Source organism: Caretta caretta, chromosome 10 (genome assembly GCF_965140235.1).
Source record: "Caretta caretta isolate rCarCar2 chromosome 10, rCarCar1.hap1, whole genome shotgun sequence".
Classification (NCBI taxonomy): domain Eukaryota; kingdom Metazoa; phylum Chordata; order Testudines; family Cheloniidae; genus Caretta; species Caretta caretta.
The window spans coordinates 54,776,481-54,800,587 of record NC_134215.1 but is presented as its reverse complement, the minus strand read 5'-3'; the positions used below and the strand labels follow the sequence as shown (position 1 = coordinate 54,800,587).

Sequence of the window (24,107 nt, the reverse complement as noted above, 5' to 3'; positions counted from 1 at the left end):
AAGAAACTGGGGCTTGTGGAGCCCTGGTTCTTCTGCATGGCTGCACAGACAGGTACTTTGGAATTATCTGAGCAGCTGGAATCAATCATTGTATTCGGAGGCTGCAATAAAATGACGGGCACTATTACAGAGTAAGTATTCTAGCATACAACATGAAAAATGCAACAGTGAGATGAATGGTGTTCCAGGAAATTCCTCATTTATTTGTACTACCCTAGTGCATGTGCTAGTATAACCATCCAACAGAAGCAAAAGATAAAATAATCTGTTACAATCCAACTTACCCACCACCCATGCCTCCATTTTTGCCAAAATGAGTGCGAGGTTCACTTGAAGCCAGTTTAAGCAGTTCATTCCATTCCCGTTCCCACTCTTCTTCTGTATAAACTAAACCCGACTAGGGGAGAGAAGAGTATATTTCAGGATAGGATGTTAAAAATATCACCAGTCTCAGACAGTAGACATCATGACCCACTAACATATGCTGTGTTTCATTTTTAGTGCTATTTGAATATGACACGCAATTGCCCTGGGATATTACAGTATCACTTTTTCAAATCAAACAGCACCAAATTATCAAAACGGATCAAAGACGGCTACTACATTTTGAATAAAATTTTCAGCTGGAGGCTCTCAATTCGCTTCTGCAAAAGTGCCCCAAGCAATTGTTTAACTGGGTAGCTAGGCATCCAGTCATCTCACATGCATGTGAAATTCCTTCCATTTTGGTTCTCAGGTTCCGGTGCCATTGTGGATCTTTGATCTTATTACTGACCCAATGACTATTCATTGTCACTCATAGTGGAAATTCATAGTAATTCATGATGACAATGACTGCTTCATGGGCCAGTGAAAGAGTGAGCGGGTGAGAGTAACTCTATAGCTTGGTGGATAGGGAATTCAGCTAGCGTATAGGAAATCCAAGTTCAAGTCCTCACTCCGATGACTACTTGATACAACATGTAAACAGCTTTAATGGGAGAGACTGAGAAAGCCACATACCAAATTCTCTCATAGTGGTGAGGGCACTCACCAGTAACATAGGACACTTAAGTTCAAATTCTTTCTCCATATCAGACAAAGGAGGTGAGGTGGGGGAGGGGGAGTTGAATTTAGGTCTCCCACATCTCAGAAGACTGCCAAAACCAGTGGCTAAATGTTACGAGGGAATTTCTTCCCTCCACCAACATTTTGTGAATTTAGTCCTCCTTTGCTTTTGTCAAAATGCCTGACATTTTTTGTCAGGTCAAAATGAAATGTTTTGTTTTGGCATTACTAACATTTTTTCAGTTCAGTCAAATTTATTTCATGAACTCGACACAAATTTGCAAATAGTTTTGGGTTGACCGATATGGCACTTTTGGTGACTAAACTATTGAAATTTTTTTGCCTTGCTCTACTTTGAAGATCTTTCTTGATAGTCCAGGGACAGCAGTACTTGTGACACCTTCTCTCCCGCTCCCCTGGAGATTGGAGGGAGAGATTTCCGAAGGCACAAAGGGCAGGTAGGCACCTCGGTCCATTGTGTTTTCAGGCAGACTAGAGGATGCCTAGCCGCTGATAGCTCAACTGTCTCCCATTGACAGCATCAGGAAGGGCATATAAGATTCTTATTAGTGCTGTAATTCAGTTCTGCAGCTCTCATTAGTGCTGCTGCCAATAGCAAGCAGGGAAAATACATATATGAATAGCACAAATACCAGCCAAAACTATTTGGTCATGTTCAGCTAGCTGTGTACGGCCAACATTTATGCTGGAGTACTTGGAAAATTATTGATTTAATTCATCTGCACTATGTCTTGCCGTTGATGGAATGCCATGTGAGCATAAATTCTCACACTGAGAGAAAAGAAGAACGAACCTTAGAACAGTACCTCACAGCTTTGAATGCGACAGCAGCTAAGCTATCCAAAGGTGCTATTACTCAAATTTCTAGAGTTTTCTTGATTATTTTCTTTCAACAGCCTAATTAGAACTGGTGCTGCTCCCCTGTGCTTTCCAGGTAGCAAAGCAACGCCAGCAGCTCCCTGATGAGCTGATATAAAAGAAGAATTCTGTATCCCCTTACCACAGGCAGAATGACTTTTTGTTTAAATGAAAGGGACTCTCTATTTAAAATTTTGGATGTGTATAGATAAAGGCAAGAACTAAATCCTAAAACTAACTATCTTTGTGTTCAGCAATTGGCCACATGATTTCACATTTGTCGTGACTACGTTGGAGGAATTGCTGAACCTCCTCACTTTGGTCAGGTGAGCAGAGGCATGCACAAAAGGGCAAACCCTGCTCCCGCACACAGCTTGGGAAACCGAGTTGCGTGCTGTTGGAAAGGTTTGAGCATTGGGTGTGAAACGGTTCCATGGGAACTTTGGAAGGCGATAAAATATCGTTAGCAGAGCTGCTCAACAGCAGCCACTGCATCAGAGACTGCAGTAGCCTGTGTGGTTTCTGTGCCTCTGCTGCATGAGTATGAATGTAAATAGCTGGTGGATCTGCTTAGTTGCAGAAAACACAGGCCCTACTCCTTCCTTGGCAAACTCCACTGCTGATCACTCCTACCCTCTGCAATAGTGGAGCTCATATGAGGTCTTCAGATATCTGGCCCCATTGCTAGTGGATCTGCAGCAGGCCTGGTCCTCCATACCAATGGGGGAAGGCTTTGCCCTCAAACACAGCTTTTTCCAGCACATATTTGGATATGAAATTTTTGGGGGGAAAAAGTGAGGTGTCTAATTTTACTGTACTTGAGGATTACATTTAAAATACATATTTCAAAATATGGTCAATTTTCTCAGGGTAGAGATTTGGTCCTTAACTGACATTTTCTTTTCTTTCATGATTTAATCTACAGTTTTCATTTTTTTGTAATGTAATTTTCAGTAGATAATTAGGGCTGTCAATTAATCACAGTTAATGAATGCAATTAATACAAAACAAATTAACTAGATTACAAAAATAGTCACAATTAATCACAGTTGTAATTGCACTGTTAAACAATAATAGAATACCAATTTAAATTTATTATAAATATTTGTGGATGTTTTTCTACATTTTCAAATATATTGATTTCAGAATACAACACAGAATACAAAGTGTATAGTGCTCACTTTATATTATTATTTTTGATTGCAAATACTTGGACTGTAAAAAAGAAATTAAAGAACTAGTATTTTTCAATTCACCTCCTATAAGTCTACTCAGTCCTACCTCTTGTTCAACTAATCACTCAGACAAAAAAAGCTTGTTTACATTTACGGGAGATAATGCTGCCTGCTTCTTATTTATGTCACCTGAAAGTGAGAACAGGCATTTGCATGGCACTGTTGTAGCTGGTGTTGCAAAGTATTTATGTGCCAGATGCGCTAAACATTCGTATGGCCCTTCATTCTTCAATTTGTAGGCTCTAAAGTTTTACATTGTTCTGTTTTTGAGTGCAGTTATGTAAAAAAAACCTTTTTTTAAATCTCACAATGAATTGTGATTATTCTTTAATCGTTTGACACCTCCATAAATAATGTATTTAAATTTGGAGCCCCAAATGTTCAGGTGACCCGAAACCAGCCTTAGATTTTGTAGGTGTAAGAACTATGCACATATAACTTTTTGGGTGTATACATTCATCTGCTTTTGCATTCCTGATTTTCGTGCAGAAATATTTGTCTATGTGTGAAAAATAGATGCACAAGGAATTTGGTAAGAGCAAAAGCTTTTTCATAGAACCTCAGAGGTAGGAATAAAAATGTTGCCCTAAATTATATCAGCTACACAATGGTTTAAACTCTCGAGGCCACACAGACCTCTTTATTCTGTTGTGTCTGTTGCCATCTCCATCTTCTCTTCAATGCTTCCCTTTCAGCTCCACTTCTCATCATGGTGTAGAGTGCTTTACGTAACACAAGGTCCCTGTCATGAAATCCCCACATCCCTAGAGCGCAAAAATGCGGCAAATAACAAAGATCCAGTTATGAAATAGAAACAATCAGTTGCATAAAACACAAATAACATTACTCAAAAAAAAAAAAAAGCAGTGCACATTATAAATCTTACTAGCTAATGATTCCTATTCATTACTTTCAAGCTTTCCTAATGAAAATTGTCAGCCTAAATAGGCTAATGAAGAATAATGCTGAATTCTAGCAAAGTTTAAAGTCTGGTTAAGAAATGACTGCGGCTTTGAGTTGTCTGGAATTTTGTTTTTGCATGACTTCAACGTTGCTATAAGGAAATGAACATTCAATGCACAGGTCTCCATTTTAGCTCCAGAGTTAATTGAATGTGCAGGCATCAGAGTGCTAAGGATAACGACAGGCACTTGTGGCTATCTCAAACACAGACACCCACAGGCTTGCACTGTCATACAGCAGAGATGATACATGTCCATTGGTATTTAAGTCCCAGTAAAGAGTCAGGCACTCATGACTATTGGAAGCCTAAAAATACAAGCAGCCATAGGCTTCCAAACTCTTAAGATAACAAAAATATATGTCGTCATGTACGTGAGAATAGTAACCTATAATAAAAGAGTCAGAGATCTCACCATGACAAGGACCCGTAGGCAGCCATGTTTAATTTATTATGCTGCCAGCCATTGGAACAAAAATATTTAATGCCAAAGTGTGCAAGTCAAAATGCCCCGACCAATTGCTGTAAATAATTTACAATCCCTTGTAGCGAAGATGAATTGGATAAACAACGCTATTTATAAAAGACACTTTGAGAGTATTCAAATCTGTTTTCTTGTTATTTCTTACTTTATATTTCAAAAACAAAATGACATTGCAAAATGATTACAAAATAACCATACTTTTAAGAGAAAGGTCACTTTTTTGAGTCTTACTGGTGTACTATTTCAGCACAAAAGCGATTATTAGGAAATAAACAGCATATTACACTTCCAAGTGTGTAGTCACAGGGCTTTCTTTTGGTGCCCTTTGTACAAAAGTTTGCAGTGGCTTTGAATCAATGGTAAATACATAGGAAAGAATGTAATTTACCTTAATCTCTCTTACCCATACAATTATCCTTTCCAAAGACGGGACACGCCAAGAATATTTGCATTTGTAGTCTTAATGATAGTAGGATGCACGTTTAACAAACACCAGAGGATTATGGGCTTGAACCTGTGTTTATGATGCAGCCAAAATCCCACAGAAGGCAACAGGCCATATTATAGAAAATGTACACTAGCTTAGAGGCTAGGTTTTATCTTGCTGTTTCAACTCCATTTTACAAAGCAAGCTGAAAACTTCTACCTTCATCATGTATAGATAGATACTTATCACAAACATTGCTACAGGGAGAAGCTGAAGAATAGAGTGTATCAGCCTTATATTAAGGTATGTTTACACTGCAAAACCATCCTCCAGAAACAAAGAAAAAAAAAACAGTGACCGAGTGTCTCAGAACCCAGGTCAAATGACTCAGGCATGGGGGCCTCACACTACAGGGCTAAAAAGAGACCCTCCCTACTTGCTGGGTTTCAGAGTCTGGGCTTCAGCCCAAGCGAGACATCTATACTGCTATTTTTAGCCCCAAAGCGTGAGCCCAAGTCAGTTGACCTGGACTCTGAGACTAGCTGCTGCAGGGTTTTATTTGCAGAGTGGATGTACCCAAAGAGGCACCCTTTTAGCAAAAAGCCTTTGCCCCGAAAAACCTATGACGGAAAAAGAGGAAAGTAGCAAACCTTCAAGAAAAGGTTTTATGTAGCAGAAGCAGCTAATCCAGACATTTCCTTACCTAATGAGGCAGCATGTAAAAGGCAGTTTCCATCACCTGTTGTAGCCAATGGAAGAAGACGTTTGCAACTTGTACACACTGTGGACCACCAGTTCAGTCGACCTGTAAAGAAAGTGTCTGTTAAAACAGGAGTGTATGTGTTAAGGCAGGTTGAACACACATATGTAGGAGGATACAGGGATAATGGATAACTCTGGAGGTTTTCAGAGCCAATTGCAAGTCCATCCTCTCCATGTAACCCTACTTGCAAAACCAGAAGTTGAAGAAAGGAAGAAGTTGTGATAGGAAGAGATGGTGGGGAAATCACATTGAAAACATTCTCCAAATATGCCCAAGGCTGAAATGAAATACAGCAAGAGTACTTTGGATTAAATTTTTTATGCTATCCTCAAATACTGTGTTTAATTTAATGGTCATTGGCACCATATAAACAGACGACAGACTGCATTGTTATAAAAGACATCTAATAAGACAAAAGCGTTCCACTTGTGTTACTCAGACAAAGCATATATCCTAGGTAAGTCAGATCCAGTATACAAAGGTTCTGTTTTTACTTTTGACTAAATGCTGGAGAATGAATTAGTGGAATGTTTTCAGGCCTGATTTTCCTCTCTCTCACACAAATGCAAATCATGATAAGTCAATTGAAATCAGTAGTTATACCAATGTAGAATGACTGTAAATGAGAGCGGAGTCCAGCCCACGGTCAATATTTTTATTTAGCTTTTCACCTTTTACGAATATTAACTAGTTTATCCCTGCAATACCCTATGAGGTAGATTTTGCAGATGGTAAAAATGAGATACAGAGATGTTAAGGGCCACATTGTCAAAGGTATTTAGACACTTAAATATACAGACAAGCTCCAAATGTGATTTTTAAAAGCATCAAAGCAGGTTAGGCACCTGCTCAAGCACTTTTGAAAATCCCACTAGGTGCCCATCTGCATCTTTAGACACCTACATACCTTTGAAAATTTGCCCCTAAGTGACCTAATTAAAGCAGAGAGGGTGAGCCAGTGTCAAAGCTATGACTAGAAACTCAGAATTCCTGGCTCACAGATTTATGTATGCCAACTGGGTGGAGCATGTTTTCAGATATTATTTCTTTTGTATTTAAATGGGCACCTTTATGTTCTTTATGTAAACAAAGGGATCAGAACTAGTTATTGTAAAAACACTATGGGGCAGGTGATTACTAATAATTTGTTTAGTTTGTGCATTTCCCCACATCCTTTTTGAAAGGCTGTCAGTTGTGAAAATTGCAATTAATACCATAGGTAATGAAGTCAGCAGTTGGTGGCTGATCAATCAATTAACATATGCTTACAATGTCTTTTCCTGGCTTTATCCTCTCCTCCTTCTGGAAATGATACTGATGAGATGAGCAGCAATTTGGATAAGGAAATTGTTTTGCACAAATCAGTGGCATGATTTTCCCACACCACTATTTTTGCATGTTATAACAGTGTATAGCTATTTTAAAATAACTTTCTTTAAAAATACTACATACACACAATCCATTTGCAAGAGAAGATGAAAAAATATCTATAGTATTAGGATAGCTGGCAATGCTTTTAAAATTAAGGCTCTCAAATAAAAGTTTGAAATCACGTAATCAGATGCTTATTGCCTGTTAATGTTGTTATTACAAATAAATATACTGAAGCTTGCGTGCAGTAATAGAAGCATACAAACACCACATACAATAGTTTTGGTGAGCATCAATAAATGTGTCTTTAATAATCAATTATTCATTATCAGACCATAACTATCTAATTAAATTTCAATTAAAACATTCAGGATTAAGAGTTACTGTACAATACACAATAAATGTACTGTAGATTGATTACTAAATGAACTTGGTAATCCTACAGGAATTCAAAAGCCAGTTGGTACACACTTAACAACCCAAACCAGTCTTTTCAAAATTAAATGTGCAAATGAGCAGCTTAATTTAAAGAGCCACTGGATAGCTTTGGGAGAGATAACACTGGAAATAATGAGTTATTGTTTTTAGCAACTCCTGTTTCTACGGGCCGTGAAATAACAACCTGTCACCTGCCTTGTACAGAATATTTTGGTATTAATACATCAGTGATAAGTTAAAGCACTTTAAGTAGACTTACAAACACCTAAAACATGCAAGACCTACGTATTTCTTAAGGGACGGCTCAATTGCACTTCAACACAGACCAGGAAACTGCTAATTTAAAACCCTAAAGTTTGGTGTTCATAAATGTTTACAGTAGATCTAGGGGCATTTGATTACCATTGGAGGACATCTCTGTAGATTGATAGTCATTCCATCCATCAATAGCCATTCCTTCTATGAGCACAAAGTGATCTCTTTCTTTTCAGTCAGCTTGTGGCTATTATGATTTTTCAGTTGATATTAACAAGTCTGTGGTTTATAAAATATTGACACAGCTGCATCAGATTATTTTGGCAATAAAGAGGCCTTGAATAGAAACCACTGCACAGCTAGTCTTTCAGCCTAACCATTACATTCATCTACCAATTACATAGATTTTGGGGGAGGGAGTTAGAAAAGCAGCTTACGTGAAGTCCCATATGGAAATGGGTATCTTTCAGACTGGTTTATTTCTGTTTTTGCAAAGACAGTATTAAGAACAAGCTAGACTTCTCTCTCTGTGTTGTAATGTATTCAGTTTGTCTTTCATTCAGACACCACCAGATGCCACCACTTGCACCTTGACAGTTTAGTGGTTTCATAATCGATGTTTTAGATGCATGTTCAGCTCCCTATTTCTCACATCTTCACAGTGGGACCCGTCTTCTGAGAGGGGCAGTTAAACGCTGTGACAGTGCCACACTTGACTCACTTGTAGCCAAGGGCGCTGGAACAATTTTTTATAGTGGGGGGGCTGAGAGCTATTGAACAAAACTGTAAACCCTGGATGTAAGGAAACCACTTCAACTCAGAGGGTGCAATAGCCCCCCACCCTCCACACACACTGCTAGTTCCGGCACCTATGCTTGTAGCCAGCCACTGTGGTCATCCTGCCTCCGGAATCCTGCCTCTTTTGCCTCTGAATTTTTATTATTTAATTTTTAAAGGTACAAAGCACCACTTAATAGTTCTGCTTAAAAAGCCACTGCTCTCTGATGAAGTGCAATAGCAAAAATGATACTAATACTTCTACCGCTCTTTTGGAAACTAACTCCTTGAGAGTAAACACGACTTGATAGAGAGCTCAGCAGAAGCTTTACAGGACCATTGCTCGTTTCGTGACATAGTTAAAACTTTATTTTGGACACTAACTGTCACAGGGTAGCTGGTCCCTCTGGACAGGTTAAGCCCAGGGTCTCTGGACCAGATCAGGTGACTACAGATACTGTAGGCTTCAGAATGACACACAGAGTGACATTCCCGAAATTTTATCTTATGGATTACAGAGGTGTCCAAGTTGTAGCTCAGCAACCACTTGTAACCCTCAAAGCTGACTGTGTTAAGAAGAAAAAGTATATTTGACTATGAATTGGAAAGCAATCCCAAGCCATCACCTAAGACTATTCTGGCTGCTCTGTCTCCTGATTCTTTGCTGGGCTGTAGGCACCCAAGGGAGAGAGAGACAAGAACTGACTGGCTAGCAAAGCACCCCTTCCCCATACAGCTATCCTGGGTAGCTGAGTGAAAGGGGAAAAGAGGAGAAGCAACAACAAGTTGCTTGGGGATTGTTCTAACTTGTACCAGCTACCAACTGACCCCTGAGAACACATGTGGGCTAGGGATAGCCTAAATGTGCTTTGGACACTTTCCTTCTTACCTCCAATACACCCCTTTCCAAAATGCCCATTGCACCATTGGCTGCAGAGAGGGACATGTTAAGACTAGCTACATCCAAGATATGTGCCTACTGGGACTCTCGTTGATAGGGGAGATCAGCAGCAGAAGACTTGTGGATGGTTTTAGCTTCATTTGCATTGCCTGAGTGGCCCAAAGCAAATACAGAACAAGGCAGGGAGTGCATTCCACAGTATTGATTTGGAGCCTCTTGACCTTTCTGAAATAATATGTTTGGTCAGCAAGCTGGAAAGATTGGGCCACAGAAGCATCATGATTTGATATGCTGTAGACTGTATAATGCAAGAATGTATTAGATGTGCAATCATAATCCTTAATGTCCTCTCATACAAAACTCCATTAAAAATGCAGACACAACATCAAAATAGGCAACAAAATGGACTGTGTTAAAAGACTGACCTTTACAAAGACTAATGTGCTGTTGCTTTCAACTTTATTGAGGTGCATTATGAAATATCCCTTACCCACTCTATTGCAAGGTCATTGCTACACATAAGAGCAGTCCTAATTCAATGCAACAGTTGGAATGTATGATATTAAAGAACCTCTATGGAGTGTGTGTGTACTATGCCTCAGTTACATGTTCCTGCCCTATTTTATTCTTGGTTTTATATTTTCTTGGAAGGTGAAACCAGAGCAAGAAATGAAATGTGTTTACAGCCTTATTTATGCAGAATTAATGTCTAGCAGCTTGCATGGATGTGATGCATAGTCACTTATAAATTATGTGTCTCAGCAGGGGGAAAGGAGGAATTACTCCTGAAGTGCCCTCAACAACACTGGAAAACAGTTTCACACTAGAGCTAGATTGCCTTCAGGGCAAATATGGACTCCCAGATATGTAAAGTCACTACACATACACAGTAAGAAAATAAATATAAACCATTTCAAGAAACAGGCAATACATAGGGAGAATAATATAGAGGGGTAAAGGTGGGCAATTCAGTCTAGAGCAGTGATTTTCAACCTGTGGTCTGCAGAGCCTTGGAGGTCTGTAGACTACGTCTAAGGGGTCTGCAAAAGGTTGTTACCATAGAACAGCGGTTTTCAACCTGTGGTCTGCGGAACCCTGGGGATCTGCAGACTATGTATAAGATTTACATAGAGGCCCACACCGCCATTCGAAAATTTTTAGGGGTCCACAAATGAAAAAAAGGTTGAAAACTACTGATCTAGAGCATTCTCATATAATTCTAGATAATGCTGACCAGTGACTGTCTGCTAATAAACTCTCTTGGCTTGTGATATTTGCAGCAACCTATCTCAAACTTCTAGATAATCTGCTTTTAGGCTGCCCCTTCAGACCATTGCAATACTAGATCTTTCATCTCACGAAAAAACTGCTTTCCTTTCACTTCTCCAGACAAGCTTCAGAGGAACAGCCGTGTTAGTCTGTATTCGCAAAAAGAAAAGGAGTACTTGTGGCACCTTAGAGACTAACCAATTTATTTGAGCATGAGCTTTCGTGAGCTACAGCTCACTTCATTTGATGAAGTGAGCTGTAGCTCACGAAAGCTCATGCTCAAATAAATTGGTTAGTCTCTAAGGTGCCATAAGTACTCCTTTTCTTTCTCCAGACAAGTTATTTCTCCAGTGATCCACCTCCCCATGCAAAAGAGTAAGCCCCAAAATAATACCTTTTGCTTGCAAAACAAGTCTAGTACTCAAGTCTTCTCAGCCTCAAAAGGACTCTCATCCACTACTGATAATCCTCCACAAATTCTTGTGTGACCTGGCACACAAGTCAAATGCTGGTATCCACCACTTCTCCCCTTTAGATAAGATTATATATAAATAGCAACAGCTGGTTGAATGTTTTGAATATTGGCATTAGTGGAAAGCCTGCATTTTGTGAAAATGTCCCCCCGCTTTTTTGGCAGCTTTTCTTTGACTAACTTAGAACAGCAAATCCCATCATGACTTTCTCTTAAACTGGAAAAAACAAACCAAAACCAGTCCAGAGAGACATCTTCAATCTCAGATGAAACAGTACAGAAATTTGTTGTGTAATCTGACTCCTATCATTTAGTCCACATTTGGAAAGCAGTGCTGTTGTTATCCAAACAGTCAGCCATTGGAGGTTGGCACTCAGGACTGAACCAACAACAACAAAATCCCAGGGTTATTTTCCACACTGTTTGCAGTTCTATCGTTTTCAATTCAGGATAGAAATCCCATTTCCTTTAATGATAATGGAAGGCAATGTAGCCACTGTTTAATATAAAGCACTAGACCTGCGCTCAAACATATGAGCGTGAATTGTCACCATGCTTGTGAAATACTATTCTGCAGTTACCTATAAGCAATAATTGAGTTAATAAGACATAGGAGAACAATGTCAACCTTTGCATCTAGGGTACATCTATACAGCAAAAACCCCTCTGCAGCAGAGTGTTAGAGCCAGGGTCAAATGACTTGGGCTTATGGGACTTGCACTACGAGGCTAATATAATCAGTGTACACATCTGGGTTCAGTCTGGAGCCTGGGCTCTGAAACTTGGCGACAGGAGGAGGGTCTTGGAGTCTGGGCTCCAGCCCAAGCCTGAACTACTACATTGCTATTTTGAGCCCCATAGCACAAGCCTGAGTCAGCTGATCTGGGCTTTGAAACTAGCTGCTGGGGGTCATTTTTGGCAGTGTAGACGTATTCTGTGATCAGCCCTATAGACTGCTTCTGCTTACATTGGGTCTCAATTTGGTTTTCAGAGAGAAACAGTAATTAAAACAAAGTGCCTAAGAAACACTACAAAAGTTTGACAATGGTGTTTTCTGCTGTTTTATGGGAGGTCTATGGAACTGGGTGGATTACAGAGTTGATGGTGGAAGGAGCCAGCTTATATTGCTTTCCCTGCCCTTCCCCTGTTAGTTGGTACTTAGAAATCAACCCATACTCAGCTAGGGAAGCAGGCTACTTAACCATTTAATGTTGTTGTATATTCACATGAAGGACTTGTGGTAAAAATTCTGAGTGCTGCTACTGACTGGATGATAACCCCACTCCTCCTCTTCCCCTTGTCTTACCTACTAACTGTAACAACAAACAGAAAATGCACCAATGTACAGCCAACAATAGAGCACCATATAATTTGTACATCAGATGATTATAGTGCAGAGCAGCAGTTGTGGTTGTACATAACTGGGTATTTCTCAAGTGGCAAATAGAAATGATTTTATGGGCCCTATATATAACCAGAGTTGGGCAAAGACAATGTAGTAGGACTGAGGATCTAGTCTTCTCTTGCAGTAGTTTTCACTGTATTGTACTCAGATGCTATGGATGCTACTTATATTTCTATAAAATTGTGTATATTTATTAAACATTCATTACATTAATTTAAAATCTAAGTCAAAGTTTAAATTAAATATTATAGAACCAGTACAGATGTACTCATTTCATGCTTCATTCATCAGATTAATGTGTTTATTAAAACCCACACAGTATATTATTTACTTTAGGTATATTTTTTCAAATGACTTTCATGGCTGACTTACAAGTCCAAACCAGTCATAAATTAAAATTAAAATTAGAGATTTAATTTTTTTCCCCACAGCAGTTATGAAATGCTGCTTTTCAAGGTTTAGATTCCTTATTAGACAAAGTTATAGTCAGTGCATGAAAGATATATAAACTTGTCTCTCATAAAATGAGACCAAATTTCAAGATGTACTTTCATGAATTAATCATGAAGAGAGGCTCAAAGACCCGCTACAATATAGATTTCTCATGAGATGTGGAAGCTTAATTGTGTGATTAAATCTCACTATGCCCCTGCACAAATGGTTGATATGAACCAAATATGGCCCTGATTGTGCACTGAGAACTATGAAGCATCTGCAGGTACTCAGTGCAGGATTGTGACCTTGCCTTAGGTATTATTATAAAATGACTGACCTGAACTTTTAAAGCTTACTATGAATGGTTTGTTTGTTTCTTGAGGGTCTGTTGTTTACCTTTCACCATGGCAAAGAGGGAAATAATTACTATTCTGGAACTTAAAAACCCAGGAGGACAATTATGCATTTTGATCACAATGAAGGTTAAGCTGTCAGGAAACCATATATACTGAATTATAATACTAAAGATAACATTTTATAGAAAATGGAGATAATTCTGACAACTTCCATAGATGAGCGGCGAACAGCAGAGAGGCTAACAGAGGGAGTTTGCCTGGGATCTGTCTGAGAGGAGGTACGCTAAGGGCTGCATTAGGGAGGCTGTGCTGGTGAGTATCTGAGTGTCTGTTGTGGAGACAGTTTGCCAATTTGACCATGTGCTTGATTGGTTGGTTGTTTGAAAAGTGTGAATTGGGAGTGCTTTGTTCCAGGTGAGCCTTGAGTGGGCCTGACTGCTATAAAAAGCCAGAGAGCTGCGAACCAGCTGAGCGGCGAACAGAGGGAGTTCACCCGGGGAAAGCCCACCGAGGCTTACATCTTGGCGGCTTCTCTGAGTAGTTACTACAACTCCTGAGGAAGCTCATAGAAGGAAGGTAACCTAGTGAGGAGGGCTTTAAACTAGGTTCACCGGGGGAAGGAGACCAAAGCCCTGAGGTAAGTGGGGATGCGGGATACTGGGAGGAAGCACGAGCAGGAGAACGCGAAAGGGGGGGGCTCCTGCCTTATACTAAGAAAGCAGGACAAACAGTAAGTTATCTCAAGTGTCTTTACACAAATGCAAGAAGCCTGGGAAACAAGCCAGGAGAATCATAGAATCATAGAATATCAGGGTTGGAAGGGACCTCAGGAGGTCATCTAGTCCAACCCCCTGCTCAAAAGCAGGACCCATCCCCAATTAAATCATCCCAGCCAGGGCTTTGTCAAGCCTGACCTTAAAAACTTCTAAGGAAGGAGATTCCACCACCTCCCTAGGCAACGCATTCCAGTGTTTCACCACCCTCCTAGTGAAAAAGTTTTTCCTAATATCCAACCTAAACCTCCCCCACTGCAACTTGAGACCATTACTCCTTGTCCTGTCCTCTTCCACCACTGAGAATAGTCTAGAACCATCCTCTCTGGAATCACCTCTCAGGTAGTTGAAAGCAGCTATCAAATGCCCCCTCATTCTTCTCTTCCGCAGACTAAACAATCCCAGTTCCCTCAGCCTCTCCTCATAAGTCATGTGTTCCAGACCCCTAATCATTTTTGTTGCCCTTCGCTGGACTCTCTCCAATTTATCCACATCCTTCTTGTAGTGTGGGGCCCAAAACTGGACACAGTACTCCAGATGAGGCCTCACCAATGTCGAATAGAGGGGGACGATCACGTCCCTCGATCTGCTCGCTATGCCCCTACTTATACATCCCAAAATGCCATTGGCCTTCTTGGCAACAAGGGCATACTGCTGACTCATATCCAGCTTCTCGTCCACTGTCACCCCTAGGTCCTTTTCTGCAGAACTGCTGCCTAGCCATTCGGTCCCTAGTCTGTAGCTGTGCATTGGGTTCTTCCGTCCTAAGTACAGGACCCTGCACTTATCCTTATTGAACCTCATCAGATTTCTTTTGGCCCAATCCTCCAATTTGTCTAGGTCCCTCTGTATCCTATCCCTGCCCTCCAGCGTATCTACCACTCCTCCCAGTTTAGTATCATCCGCAAATTTGCTGAGAGTACAATCCACACCATCCTCCAGATCATTTATGAAGGTATTGAACAAAACCGGCCCCAGGACCGACCCCTGGGGCACTCCACTTGACACCAGCTGCCAACTAGCCATGGAGCCATTGATCACTACCCGTTGAGCCCGACAATCTAGCCAACTTTCTACCCACCTTATAGTGCATTCATCCAGCCCATACTTCTTTAACTTGCTGACAAGAATACTGTGGGAGACCGTGTCAAAAGCTTTGCTAAAGTCAAGATACAGTACATCCACTGCTTTCCCTTCATCCACAGAACCAGTAATCTCATCATAGAAGGCGATTAGATTGGTCAGGCATGACCTTCCCTTGGTGAATCCATGCTGACTGTTCCTGATCACTTTCCTCTCATGTAAGTGCTTCAGGATTGATTCTTTGAGGACCTGCTCCATGATTTTTCCGGGGACTGAAGTGAGGCTGACTGGCCTGTAGTTCCCAGGATCCTCCTTCTTCCCTTTTTTAAAGATTGGCACTACATTAGCCTTTTTCCAGTCATCCGCGACTTCCCCCGTTCGCCATGAGTTTTCAAAGATAATGGCCAATGGCTCTGCAATCACAGCCGCCAGTTCCTTTAGCACTCTCGGATGCAACTCGTCCGGCCCCATGGACTTGTGCACGTCCAGCTTTTCTAAATAGTCCCTAACCACCTCTTTCTCCACAGAGGGCTGGCCATCTATTCCCCATGTTGTGATGCCCAGCGCAGCAGTCTGGGAGCTGACCTTGTTCGTGAAGACAGAGGCAAAAAAAGCATTGAGTACATTAGCTTTTTCCACATCCTCTGTCACTAGGTTGCCTCCCTCATTCATTAAGGGGCCCACACTTTCCTTGGCTTTCTTCTTGTTGCCAACATACCTGAAGAAACCCTGGAAGTCCTGGCACAGTCAAGGAATTATGATGTGATTGGAATAACAGAGACTTGGTGGGATAACTCACATGACTGGAGTACTGTCATGGATGGATATAAACTGTTCAGGAAGGACAGGCAGGGCAGAAAAGGTGGGGGGAGTTGCACTGTATGTAAGAGAGCAGTATGACTGCTCACAGTTCCGGTATGAAACTGCAGAAAAACCTGAGTGTCTCTGGATTAAGTTTAGAAGCATGAGCAACAAGGGTGATGTCGTGGTGGGAGTCTAGACCACTGGATCAGGGGGATGAGGTGGACAAGGCTTTCTTCCAGCAACTAACGGAAGTTACTAGATCGCAGGGCCTGGTTCTCATGGGAGTCTTCAATCACCCTGATATCTGCTGGGAGAGCAATACAACGGTGCACAGACAATCCAGGAAGTTTTTGGAAAGTGTAGGGGACAATTTCCTGGTGCAAGTGCTGGAGGAACCAACTAGGGGCAGAGCTCTTCTTGACCTGCTGCTCACAAACCGGGAAGAATTAGTAGGGGAAGCAAAAGTGGATGGGAACCTGGGAGGCAGTGACCATGAGATGGTTGAGTCAGGATCCTGACACAGGGAAGAAAGGAGAGCAGCAGAATATGGACCCTGGACTTCAGAAAAGCAGACTGACAACCTCAGGGAACTGATGGGCAGGATCCCCTGGGAGAACAACATGAGAGGGAAAGGAGTCAAGGAGAGCTGGCTGTATTTTAAAGAATCCTTATTGAGGTTACAGGGACAAACCATCCTGATGTGTAGAAAGAATAGTAAATATGGCAGGCGACCAGCTTGGCTTAACAAGAAGTGGAAGATTGGACAAATGACCAGGGAAGAGTATAAAAATATTGCTCAGGCATGCAGGAGTGAAATCAAGAAGGCCAAATCACACCTGGAGGTGCAGCTAGCAAGAGATTTAAGAGTAACAAGAAGGGTTTCTTCAGGTATGTTAGCAACAAGAAGAAAGTCAAGGAAAGTGTGGGCCTCTTACTGAATGAGGGAGGCAACCTAGTGACAGAGGATGTGGAAAACCTAATGTACTCAATGCTTTTTTTTGCCTCTGTCTTCACAAACAAGGTCAGCTCCCAGACTGCTGCATTGGGCAGCACAGCATGGGGAAGAAGTGACCAGCCCTCTGTGAAGAAAGAAGTGGTTCGGGACTATTTAGAAAAGCTGGACAAGTCCATGGGGACGGATGCGCTGCATCCGAGAGTGCTAAAGGAGTTGGCGGATGTGATTGCAGAGCCATTGGCCATTATCTTTGAAAACTCATGGTGATCGGGGGGAGGTCCCGGACAACTGGAAAAAGGCTAATGTAGTGCCAATCTTTAAAAAAGGGAAGGAGCAGGATCTGGGGAACTACTGGCCAGTCAACCTCACCTCAGTCCCTGGAAAAATCATGGAGCAGGTCCTCAAGGAATCAATTCTGAAGCACTTAGAGGAGAGGAAAGTGATCAAGGACAGTCAGCATGGATTCATCAAGGGCAAGTCATGCCTGACTAATCTAATCGCCTTCTATGATGAGATAACTGGCTCTGTGGATGAGGGGAAAGCAGTGGACGTGTTGTTCCTTGACTTTAGCAAAGCTTTTGACATGGTCTCCCACAGTATTCTTGCCAGTAAGTTAAAGAAGTATGGGCTGGATGAATGGACGATAAGGTGGATAGAAAGCTGGCTAGATTGTCGGGCTCAACGGGTAGCGATCAGTGGCTCCATGTCTAGTTGGCAGCCGGTATCAAGTGGAGTGCCCCAGGGGTCGGTCCTCGGGCTGGTTTTGTTCAATATCTTCCTTAATGATCTGGAGGATGGTGTGGATTGCACCCTCAGCAAGTTTGCAGATGACACTAAACTGGGAGGAGAGGTAGATACGCTGGAGGGTAGGGATAGGATACAGAGGGACCTAGACAAATTAGAGGATTGGGCCAAAAGAAATCTGATGGGGTTCAACAAGGACAAGTGCAGAGTCCTGCACTTAGGACGGAAGAATCCCATGCACCGCTACAGACTAGGAACCGAATGGCTAGGCAGCAGTTCTGCAGAAAAGGACCTAGGGGTTATAGTGGATGAGAAGCTGGATGTGAGTCAACAGTGTGCCCTTGTTGCCAAGAAGGCCAGTGGCATTTTGGGATGTATAAGTATTGCCAGCAGATCGAGGGACGTGATCGTTCCCCTCTATTCGACATTGGTGAGGCCTCATCTGGAGTACTGTGTCCAGTTTTGGGCCCCACACTAAAAGAAGGATGTGGAAAAATTGGAAAGCATCCAGCGAAGGGCAACAAAAATGATTAAGGGACTCGAACACATGACTTATGAGGAGAGGCTGAGAGAACTTATGAGGAGAGGCTGGGATTGTCTGCGGAAGAGAAGAATGAGGGGGGATTTGATAGCGGCTGTCAACTACCTGAAAGGTGGTTCCAAAGAGGATGGATCTAGATGACCTCCTGAGGTCCCTTCCAACCCTGATATTCTATGATTCTATGATTTGTTAAACATTTCCTACAGCTATAGAAAAATTCACAAAACTCTAACAGTCTATCTAGAAATCACTGTTTATTCCTGTATTGTTTGCGCATTGTATTAAGTTGTAGCACATAGTTTTATTCATCGGTCTAATCATAATTAATTTCTATATTAACTTAAAAAGAGGTATAAAGATGGAGCTGTGCAAAAGGATGAGCATATTCTAAGATCATTTGTTTTCTTGCAGCCAATAAATACCACGTGTGTCATGAACAACTGAGCCAATGTACTGAGTGTAATGAGTGAAATGAAACTCTTTCTTTAGTATGGCTGCTATTTTGCACCATAAGGAAGCTTCTAATTTCAGTCATCTGATTTTATGGTTGACTAGAGCTGAGGAAATAACTCAAAGAATCATTCATAAATATTCACTTGAATAAAAATTGAACTGGAACTTTTACTTCTGTGATTGGCCCAAACCCAAAGGGGTTCAGAGATATGAGAAAATGAAAAAGAAAAATATGTATTAAATACTTTTGAACTTCACAAAACAGTTTTAGTTTGGATTCAGTTTGATTCTTGGTCAACAATTTGAATCAGTATTTATTCTACTCTAATGGTTGTCGGTCTCTATTTTCATTAAGTTTTAGTTATAACTACTCATGGGGCTGAGCTGCAAAATTCAGGTCTGGATTTCAACATCCCCCATTCAAAGTTCAGTGGTGTTCATATTCAGCGTTTTGCTCATTACCTGGTCATCTGTAATTGTGAAATTTAGATACACGTTTGGGTCTGGATTTTATATACCCCATGCCCGTATACTATTTGGATTTGGGCTTCCAGTTCACTCCATCTCGAGCCAATAACTGTGTATTAAATGTTTCAGAGTAACAGCCGTGTTAGTCTGTATTCGCAAAAAGAAAAGGAGTACTTGTGGCACCTTAGAGACTAACCAATTTATTTGAGCATGAGCTTTCGTGAGCTACAGCTCACTTCTCTAAGGTGCCACAAGTACTCCTTTTCTTTTTGTGTATTAAATGAAAATATAGCATTTTAAAATAAGTCATTGCAAATAGATCCATTATAAAATATGTTGTATTAGGAAAAATGTTTTCTATGTTATGCAAAAGGTGCTGTATCAGCAGAAGACAGTACTGCTCAGTGCAGATTCCATACTTTCTTACGGTTAAGGAAGTAATAAATATGGAAGTATTTATTACATGTAATTTCTCTTGATTTTCAGAAGTAAATTTCTTCTAGTGCACACATGTTATAGAATCAATTAACTCCATATTTTAACAGATGGCTTCCTACACATTTTTAAAATGACATGACACCATGTACACCACCCTGTAAAACTACAATGTAAGCAAATCAACCATGACAGAATTTTCAGTGTAGAGGAGGAAGAAGAAAAAACTTTACACTAACTGTTTCTGATACAATGCCCTTTAAATTCTGGGGCAAATCCTACCCAAATGACAAAATGCGTTTCAAAATGTAAAGGTTTTGATGTAAGATTAAGGAAAGACAAGAGACATAGCTGCAATGAGTGACACTGATGTTCCATTTATGCCAATGCAGAAGGAGTACACTTGAGCAAGCACTACTCTTACAGTGGCTAGTGAAGCAATTTACTTGGAAGCTCATTAGAGCCTAAGAATGAGACAAGGTAGAATGGGGACTGGGCATTTGAAGCAAGAGATGTAGGAGGTTCATACAAGGAGTGCGGTCTTTGGCGCTCCTTGGAGTTCGCAGCTATGCCCGCTGTCCCTCAAATTATGGCAATCTCCAAATGTCATCAGCAGAGCCAGGATTGAAACCCTGGCTGTCTCTCAATAGCATGTTGCTATCTAACTTCCACCTCAGAGTCTCTCATTCATTAAATATTATTTACAATGGAATGTTCTTAAACATTTTTTGCTAGTTTTAAATTCAATTTCACATGCAACTTTTAAATGTAGATTTAATATGGGACCTAACTAATATTTATTATTTTTATATATATACACACACATATAAAAATCATAAATCTCTCTATTTTATGCTTCATTTAATCTTTATAGCTCAAAGCACTTCACAAAGCAAATAAATATCATTATCTCCATTTTATAGATGGGGAAACTGTGCCACAAGGATAGTGCTATAAATGATCCCAAACTCTACTGACTGATGGCATTCAATGGGTTACAGCATTCTCTCCCCTTTCCCTCCCCCTGATCAGTCTCACTCTCCTGGCCTATCATTCTCCTTCCCCTCCTCTCCTCTTTTCTATCTCAGTTTCCCTGTTTTATTAAACCAATCTGCCACTAATTACTGCAGAGACTTAAAGATGGAGCTGGGAACTGCATGTGATATTCCAAAGAACACGGTATTTGTTTTTGATTGCTCACATTTATTTCTGGTGCAGGATGCGCCAGCTGCAGTAATGAAGTGTGATCGAAGAATGTTAAAGCAAGTGTCAGATCACACAACTGCTGCCATCCAGAGCATTCACTCACCTGCTTGTTCCAAAGCAACCATTGTTGCCTGTTCGATTAAGTCACGTTCAATGAAGCTTCTGAAATCTTCACTGTACACGCTAAGATCTGGTAGCTGGAATGTGTATATAGGCATCTCCAAAGGAAACTGTTCATTGCTGCATTCATTTGCTACATGTGATCGAGCAAGGGAGACTATGGCTGAGCTGGCATGAGAAATACCTCTGGAGAGTCGTTTTTCTGTGGAGGAACCCAAGACAGATTGAGGGAAGTAAGAACATTACAACAAGAGTCATGATTTTATGACAATACTTTCTTCATCCTAACAACAGGCAAGTGGAAGGTGGTGGTACAATTGACATATGAGACCAGGAAGAATGCCTCCCCGTCTTTCCTATGATGGTATTTTATCAACAAATGAACTCATTCCAAATGCAACTCCATTTCCATCATTTGAGGACTTACTATTTATTATTGTTATTTACCACCATTTTGCTGGGCACTGTCAAACATAAAAGAACACATGGTTCCTACTCTGAAGTTGTGCACATTACAGATTAACATGGCTCTGACTGGACAGATTAACTTTTAAAACAATGACTGGTGAAAGAAGTGCTTCTGTAGAATTGGGTTTTGGAGAATTGTGTTCAAGGATTTATTTGAAGAAATATATACTAGTAGATTGTGACAGATCATAACTATTATATATTTCAAACCCTTAAGTTTGGTTAACTTGTTAAGGATCAAATGAAATTCAGCACACAACCATCATCTCACATCACTCCAAACATCAAACATACCACATTCTGCTTTAATCTCAAAAGTTGACTCAGAAGTAATCTCAACATCATTATTCTGCTATAAAGACAAGTTCGCTTTATTTGCCCTGATCCTAGGAATAACAGGCAGTTCACAAAGAATGAAGAATAGTGCAAGCCTATATTAAGGAAGAACCTTATTTTATAAAAAACCAAAACCACAAAAACAAACAAACAATGGGACCCTTTGTCCTATTTTGCTATAAATCCTTATTGAAATTCAATGAAAACATCTACTCAATGTACAGAGGAGAGGTCAGCAAGGCAAACAAAACATAGGGATCTACAAAGAGTGTGCTAGAAAGCACTGCTGACAATATTATAATGCCAGTATTATAGTTCGATGACACACCCTTACCAGGAACACTATGTTCAGTTCCAGTAACCTTATATCCAAAAAGACAGAAATAGAACAAGTCCAAAAACAGAGTGGGAGGAAAAAAAGATTAGAGGCATGGAAAACCTTCTGTATGAAGAGATATTGAAAAGATGGAGACGGTTTAGAGAGGAAATGAGCAAGAAGGATCTGAGAGAGTTTTAGAAAATGATGAATGGATAAGGTCAGTATCATGCACTAATTTACTTCTCCCAATACACGCACAAGGAGTTATTCGATAAAACTGATAAAAGGATATTTTAAAAAACAGAACAGAGGCCATCTGTGGAACGAATAGCCATAAAACATCATGGAGACCCAGAGCTTGGTAGCGTTAAAATAAACGACTAGACATGGATATAGGATAAAAAGTATACCCACAGTTGCACGAGATAAAATAATTTTAAAAGTTTAAGTTGTCATACTTCAGCAAAAGTCAATAATAACTGTTTGGCTTTAGGAAGAAACTCCCTAAAGGCAGGTCCACTGTCCAGCCATGGCAGAAGAAACACAGCAGGCAATGGATGTGGTTTATTGAGATGCAACTTTATTCACTTCAAATATATGGGTGTACCTGGCAATAAATTGTACAATGCAGGTCATCATTATTTCCTTAATCGTTTCCACATAATCCTCAACCTGGTTCCGGCCATCTCATAAGAGAGTTAAGGGAGCTAGAACAGGAGGGGGTGTTGGCTCCCTGCTAAAACAGATGTAGGACGCCCAGCCCTGACCCCCCCATTTCCTCAGCTCCCTTAAGGGATGCTTTATTTTACATCCTTTTCCAATCCATTTTACCCAATAACCATATCCCTTCCATAATGAGTATCTGCCCTGAACATCTGCCACAGGGAGGTGCCAGCAATTCCATTTGGCTGTGAACTCCCCCCAACCCCTTACCCTGCAATCAGGCTCCACACATTCACTGATTCCTTCCTTAATATCAGACAAAAATATACCCATTTCCCAGTTGGATAGGTGTGCCCCATCCTCTGAATAACTTGCTTGGCAAGAAAGATATGTCTGGATAAAACCCCCCTTGGGTATTTATGAATTTAGCTACCTTCTTATTTGTATACCTCTTGGTCTTAACACTACCCCTGAAGGCTTCACTGCTCCCCACCACACCCTGCGCTGTAACATGTCAGACCAAATAGTTGCCACACCCACACCCAGAAAAATCTTGCCTCATCCCCAAATGCCTCTTATCAAGACAACCCCCTTACAACTTCCCAAATTATTTTCACCAACGTGAACAATAATCACATCCAGGGCCTGCTCCCAGCCTGCCAAAGAGTGTACAAGGGGCATCAGCAGGTCCCAGAGCATGCCCCTCCTTGACTAATTCCCTTGCTCCTTGTAGAGTGCCCCTCCATCCATGCCAACTCAGAGATGCCTCACTAATGAGGCCCAGAAGTGAACCTGTGGGCCAAATGCACAATATTATGCCCACCCAGCCCGTCACCAACTCCTGGGGTTTTTCATGTGATCCTAAAGGAAGGAATAAACATGAAGAGTTTAGCACATAAACTACTGAATTATCTTCAACAGGGGCCTTCCACCTTGTATACATTGGAATGTTACCATCAATAGGCTCAATGTATTAGGCTCCCATTCCAAGTTGTGATGGGGGTGTAGCCAGAGCAACCCTGAACGAATTCACCAGAGGAGCCTCAACAGTATGCATTTTTTGACATTGCCATGAACTGAAATTTCATTCTGCAAGATAATTCCCTTGCCCATGAAGAAAGAGGAGCACCTACACAAGTCTGACTGGTATATGATGGCAAATCCCAGCCTTTCCCATGGCCTTGCAGTATTATAACTCTCTATGACATAACTTAATTCGTTTGTTGGCACTCAGAGCCAGGAAGTCAGCTCCCTCCGCAGATCC

At 41.0% G+C, this 24,107-nt stretch overlaps 1 protein-coding gene across 5 annotated transcripts in view; it reads right to left on the bottom strand.

Moving 5' to 3' along the window:
* The window catches only part of OTUD7A (OTU deubiquitinase 7A), a 259,935-nt gene that overhangs the window by 61,529 nt on the left and 174,299 nt on the right, over nt 1-24,107 (bottom strand). For all 5 annotated transcript variants that reach the window (XM_048867961.2, XM_048867960.2, XM_048867964.2 and 2 more), the window contains 4 exons: nt 21,041-21,259; nt 5,737-5,838; nt 3,798-3,925; nt 285-397 (listed from right to left, as the gene is read on the bottom strand). In XM_048867961.2, coding sequence (XP_048723918.1) covers nt 285-397; nt 3,798-3,925; nt 5,737-5,838; nt 21,041-21,259 — 562 coding nt within the window. The remainder of the gene's footprint in view (nt 1-284; nt 398-3,797; nt 3,926-5,736; nt 5,839-21,040; nt 21,260-24,107) is intronic.